At 48.1% G+C, this 6,110-nt stretch overlaps 1 protein-coding gene across 1 annotated transcript; it reads left to right on the forward strand.

Annotated features, from left to right (window-relative positions):
- Window positions 1-1,028: 1,028 nt before the first annotated feature.
- Window positions 1,029-5,625, forward strand: TNFRSF18 (tumor necrosis factor receptor superfamily, member 18). Its single transcript, XM_008947562.1, has 6 exons — window positions 1,029-1,197; window positions 3,155-3,289; window positions 3,776-3,863; window positions 4,329-4,417; window positions 5,066-5,206; window positions 5,474-5,625. Exons 1-6 carry the CDS (start codon window positions 1,029-1,031, stop codon window positions 5,623-5,625), a joined length of 774 nt encoding a protein of 257 aa, XP_008945810.1.
- Window positions 5,626-6,110: the final 485 nt, after the last annotated feature.

Here is a 6,110-nt window from a genome sequence, read left to right on the forward strand (position 1 = left end):
AAGTCCAACCATCACCCAACACTCCCCTGACCCCCAAACCATGTCCTGAAGTGCCATGTTTGCATGTTTTTTTGAACCCCTCCAGGTCTGAGGACTCCAGCACCTCCCTGGGCAGCCTGGGCCAGTGTCTCATCACTCTGGCAGGGAAGAAATTCTTACTAATCCACAATCAAAATCACCTCTGGCACAACTTCAGCCCATTTCCTCTCATCCTATCTCTGGTTACTTTGGAGAAGAGACCAACCCTCACCTCACTCCAGTGTCCTCTCAGGGAGCTGTAGAGAGCAGGAAGGTCTCCCCTGAGCCTCTTCTCTCCAGACTCAACACCCCAGGTCCCTCAGCTGCTCCTCACAAGCCATGTTCCCCAGAGCCCTCACCAGCTTTGTTGCCCTTCTCTGGACCCACACCAGCACCTCAATGCCCTTCTTATCCTGTGGGGCCCAAAACTGACCCCAGTGCTCAAGCTGTGACCTCCCCAGTGCTGAGCCCAGGGGCACGACCACTTCCCTACTCCTGCTGGACACACTATTTTTGATCCAGACCAGGATGCTGGTGGCTTTCTTAGCCACCTGAGCACACTCTGGCTCATGTCCAGCTGGCTGGCCACCAGCACCCCCAGGTCCTTTTCTCCCAGACACCTTTCCAGCCACTCTTCCCCAAGGCTTTAGCGTTGCCTCAGGTCATGTGCACACACCCATTTAAACTGCATTCATTTTCAATTGCATATCAACGTGCAGAATCCTTTTGAAACCCAGATGAGATGGAGCTACATCTTGCTCCTAACATGCAGCTCTTGATGGAATCCTGGGCCCTGGCTGCTGAGCTCTGCTCTATTCACAATCTGATGACATAATTTTGTTTCCCCGCCCCTAAAGAAACGGGGAGAGCCGGGCGCCAAACAGAAAAAGAAGAGCGTGGCCACAAAAAGCACAGTGCCTCCCCACATTGTCAGGGCAGAGAGCATTTCTGCAGGGGACTCCTGCCAGAAGCCCACCCCAGAGTGTTTTTGGGGTTGTGTGGCTCAAGAGATGCCAGAACAGACGAGCAGAACCAGCCAGCTGAAGATCCAAGCTTGCTTGTTGCTGGTGGTGTGGCCATGGGCACAGCCAGCCCTGGGGACGTCCTGCCAGGATGGGGAGCTGAGAATCATCAGTAAAGACAAAGAGAAATGCTGCCCCAAATGCATCTCTGCTGCAGGTAAGGGGATGATGTGTCTGTCTTCTTTCTGCTTCTCAATATGGTTTTATGTCAAGCAGGGTAACGGAGTGTGGGGAGCAGGAGTGTGTGTGTGTATGTAAATGTGTCTTGAATAACTCTGTATGCAAATCATGATGGCAAGGGCTTCCCTCCTGCCCTGAATTCAGAACCTGCCTCAGCCATAAACCCCAGAGGGGACTCATCTTTCAGGTTTGTTGTGTGCTTCTGCTTGTTATTCTGTAGGGAGGAAGGGGAGGTGGATTCCCATGGGCTAGTCTTGCTCCCAAGGAAAGGTGTTCACCTCACACTGATGCTGAGCTGTTGCTCCGTGCAGACATGGTTCCATGTTTCTCTCTGCCATCCAGAGGGAATGCAGGGAGTGATGCTCTCTGTAGGGCTGCCCTTTGCAGTCTGTGGTCCAAAAGAGCAGCCCACTTCAATCCCTCTGTTCCTCTGACCTGTGCTTGTCCCATGGGTAGATGCACAGAGAAGGTCTCAGGTGATGACTGGTTTCAATAGCCTGTTCTGACCTGTAGTTCCTGCCTGAAGGACAGAAGAGGTGATTCTAATGGCCTCAGCCATGGTCCAGTTGTTTGTACGACCTACAAGGCACCTTCCTTCTCCATTTGTCCCCAGACAGAGCTGCTGTCCAGCTAGCATGGTAGTGCTGTCATCCAGCAGGGCTAGCTAAGAAGTTAACAGCTTCCACTGGTGCCTGGGTGGGAATCAGCCTCTCACCTTTTAGTAGCTTGACTATATCTGCCTCAGCTGACAAGAAGGACACTGAGCTGCCTCTGGAAGGAGCGAGTGGACACGTGGGATTTGTGAGAATATGCAATGAAGAGGTGAAGAGTTGTGGAGTCCTCAGCAGTGTGGAGACCCCAGGGCATTGTCCTCTCCACTGGGCTGAAGGCATTCAGCCTCAGGAGAGTTGTTGGTTGGTGGGAGCAGCTCCAGAATCACCCACTAATCCTAGGCAGCAGCATCCTCAAGCTGTTTCCTTTTTGCTGCCAGACTTCATCATTAAGTTTGGAAAGCAAGTAAAAGGGAGCCAGTGGGCAGAGGAAGATGTAGGCACTTCTGTGGTGGCCCTGTATCTATCACCTCTACCAGGAAACAGTCCTTGCTTGTCCTTTGATGCTCACTGTGGGTTTTCAAGCATGCTATTGAACTAGCCAGTGTTTCTCTATTTTTTTAAGGTTATACAGCTTCCTGGTTGAGCAGCACTTTTCTTCTAACTGGTCTTCAGCTGCCTGAGGGACTGCTTGATACAGTTTGCTGATGGGATCAGTGTTTATGATCAATCCTTTGCTTTCATGAACTCAGGACCCTCTCAAAATGAAAGATGATATTTTTTTAGTGCAAGTTCACAACAGAACTCCTCTAGAGGCAGGAGGACAGAGGGTGGGAAGGGTGCTGGTTTTATGGCTTGGATTTAGAGCCACTTCTGCCAACAGAGTGTAGGAATTAGCTGCTGTTGTTAGAACAGGAGCTCTAGCTGCACTGGCCAAGGATGATCTGGGTACCTCTTCTCTAGCATGGCTGAGCCAAACTGAGAAGAGCTCTGGCAGAGCTGACTGGATGGCTGGTTCATGTGCAGTGCTTCTCTGGGGCTCTGGCAGTGCCCTCCTCACCCCGTGGTGTCTCCAGCAGGTAGTGAAGCAAACCTGCTGCCTTACTTCTGACCTCCACGGGTGTCTCTGATAAGAGAGAAGGGTTACAGTGGTAAGTCCTGCACCATAGATAAGTCCTGCAAGATAACCATGGTGTGAAAATCTGCGTGGTGCTGAATTTGAGGACTCTAAACTTTAGCCAAGATGGGTGGGAATGGCATCATTCTGGTAGCCATTTTTTCCACCAAGGATTTATTCTACTTATGTCAGGCAGTGACACTAAGAGTCACGTTATTTTCTGACCTCCTTGACAAAGACAAATCTAACTTCTTTCCTCTTGCCAGGAGGCAACAGCCCATGCAAGGATATTGAGGACCACGACTGCAAGTGTCCTGAGGGCTCCAGCTGCACTGACAACATGTGTCTCTACTGTGTCAAGCTGCCTGAATGTGCAGCAGGCGAGGAGCTGGTGAGGCTTGGTAAGCAGAGAAACCCCAGCTCCAGTCAGAGCCCACACACAGCTCCCTCCACACACAACAACTCCTCTGGGGAAGGCTTGTGATGCAGAGAGAAAGGGCATTTATCCCGTGGCCTCTATGACTAAAGCTCTTGCTTCCTTATTTTACAGCTTTTCCCTTCCTAAATTTGAGACTTTCATGCTTGGAGTTCCTGGTGTTATTTTTCTTCCAAGCTGCTAGAGCTGTTGGTGGACGACTGTTTTATTCTGTGTTGCTTCTTGACTTCAGATCTCTGCTGTCAGAGCAGACTGTTCTGTACCTCTTCTGCAAGGGGGCTGCCCAGACAGCTCCCAAAATGCAAAGAGGGCAAGAACTGCTTGTTTTTCTCCAGGGGAGGGATTAATAATGCAGAGAGAGCGTGGAGAGGATGCATTGTGCTCCAATCTATTCCATCCCCATCTTTCAGTGCTGGCACTGACCACTAATTCACATTCTCTTTCCTTGTAGGTGTGGTGGACTTCAAATTCCAGTGTAAACCATGTGAGATAGGAACCTACTCCAACGTGAAGAATGGCTGGTGCCGAAACTGGACTGAGTATGTGTTTGGCAGTGCTTGCTTCCTTTGGAAATATGCATGATAAAGTTCTACTAAATGATTAATACTTAGAAAATCCAATTGAATCAAAGGCAAGATCACCAACGAGCTTTTCAAATTCAGCAGTATATGGTATTTCTCTCTCCTTTGGCATTATGAGCAGTCTCAAAGCAGAACTTAAGCTGCTTATTCCATTTCCTCCCAACTCCAGCTCAAACTGAGGCAAAATTATTCCAAACGTGGCCACGACTTGAAACAAAGAGACTGAAAAAAAGAAGTGCACATAAACAATTGTGATAGAGTGTTACCTTGTTGGGAAGCAGCCAGAACTTTGCCTGTACTGCTAGAAAAAGGGGAGAAAAAGGCAACAAATTGTGGGAAGAGTGGAGGGAAGGAAGCAAGGGAGCCAAGAGGATGAAGGGAAAGGCAGGAACCTTCTAAATGTGACTCTTATTCTTCTTTTAGCTGTGAAAGTTCTGGGCTTCTGACAATCAAGCCAGGCAACAGCACACACAATGCAGTGTGTGGTTGCCCCACTGAAGCCATGGAGCAAGGTACCTTCTCACAGTTACTTATTTCTCTGAGCCTATAATTTTTCTCTGCTCTTCTTCAGTTGATAATTATGCAGCAAGTCACCATTCAGAGCTCTTGCTATCATGAAAATTTGCTTTGAAAATGGATGTTGTCTGTTTGCAGTATTAATATAGGAGGAATTGTTGACTTGGGCAAAGATTCCACCATTTAAGCTCTTTCATTAATAAAGGCAGAGAAAAGCCCAGCAGTTGTCCTCTAATAGAGCACACTTATTGGGCAGACTATGAGTTTTCTCTCTCCTCTTGCTGTTTTGCTGGGTTTTCTTAGGAAGACAATAGCTTTGTTGCTCATCCAGCTCCTTTATGAATCTTGGTTGACTCCCCAACACCCAGAATTGGAACCTCCTGTCTTATCATGGATCAGATTAGATAGGAATAAGTGGGTACAGGCTTTGCAGGTACTGAGTATCCTGAAGAGAGCAAGAGGCACTGCTCCTGCCTTTCCTCCTCCTTGTCCTTGCAATGAATTGGTGAGAATTTCAGAGAAGTTGTTAGTTCTGCTGAAAGAAAGACAATTTATTAAGTTCTATATTTCCTTGGAAAAACTACCTTTCTTTTAACAACAATCTGTGCACATGATTTCTTCATCTTTATTAAATTAAATTGCAGCTCCTATCAGAAATGACTCTCTCTCCACCACCATCCTGGCCATCCTTACTGCAGTGGCTGTATTTGTGCTCATCTTGCTGACCTTCTTCTTGCATTTGTGCATATGGTCACTGAAGAAAGAAAAACACTTCACCCCTGATGGTAAGTGGCCTTTTGTGGACTTCCCTGTAGCTTTTTACTGGTGAATGAGCCCATTGAGCCAGAGCCAGAACAGAAGAAGTGAAGTTGAATAAACAGAGTAAATACAGATCTGCTCTGTGATTTTGGGGGGGTTACTTAGTTTCCCCAAGATGTGGGGCATCATCTGTGTGTCATTTCCTCAGAGAGAGGCTGTGTGGGTGAAGGTAACTAACTGACATGTGTGAAGACCTCTTGTGTGTGCAGTGCTTTTGCTTATTCTCACTGCAGATCTGGAACATAACTTCCCTAGGCTGCTGGGGGCTCCACAACCATCACACCATAGAGAAGAGACTGACAGCTGCCAGTTTCCAGAAGAAGAACATGGAGACAAAACCCCAGAAGAAAAGTCTTGCTATTTCTACCCTCAGAGTGCCCAGTGAAAACAGATAAATTGCTGTGTGCTGTGAGGATGGGGAGCTGAGCTCAGCTTTTCAAAAAAAAGAAGGAGAGGGGCTGGGTGCATAAAGCACCCTTGGACAGACAGCAATAAGGAATGGGCTTGGGGGGGGGAGTTGTGCTTCATTTCTTCTCAACAAACACAGCATTTAGAAACAGAAAACCCGCTCAATCAGTCTGACATTTCAGTTTGGCTGCATTATTGCCAGTTTCCTGGGTTGTTGGGTACTTCCCAGGTACATCTGTACTTCCAAGATGTGTCCTGATGCTCATATAGGAAGGAATGAGGCACTGTGCCTAGCAACCAGCTCTGCTGCTCTTCCCCAGGCTTTTCACTCCTGCCAAATTGCCTTTTTGGTTAGGCAGCAAAGGGTTATTACTCTTCATTCAGTCCTCTCCCATCCCAACAGATCAGGCTGGTCTCCATGCACAGAGGTGCCAAGGTGAGGCTGCTCATGGCCCCATCATT

The sequence above is a fragment of the Merops nubicus genome, unplaced genomic scaffold, assembly GCF_000691845.1.
Source record: "Merops nubicus isolate BGI_N331 unplaced genomic scaffold, ASM69184v1 scaffold3549, whole genome shotgun sequence".
Classification (NCBI taxonomy): Eukaryota; Metazoa; Chordata; class Aves; order Coraciiformes; family Meropidae; genus Merops; species Merops nubicus.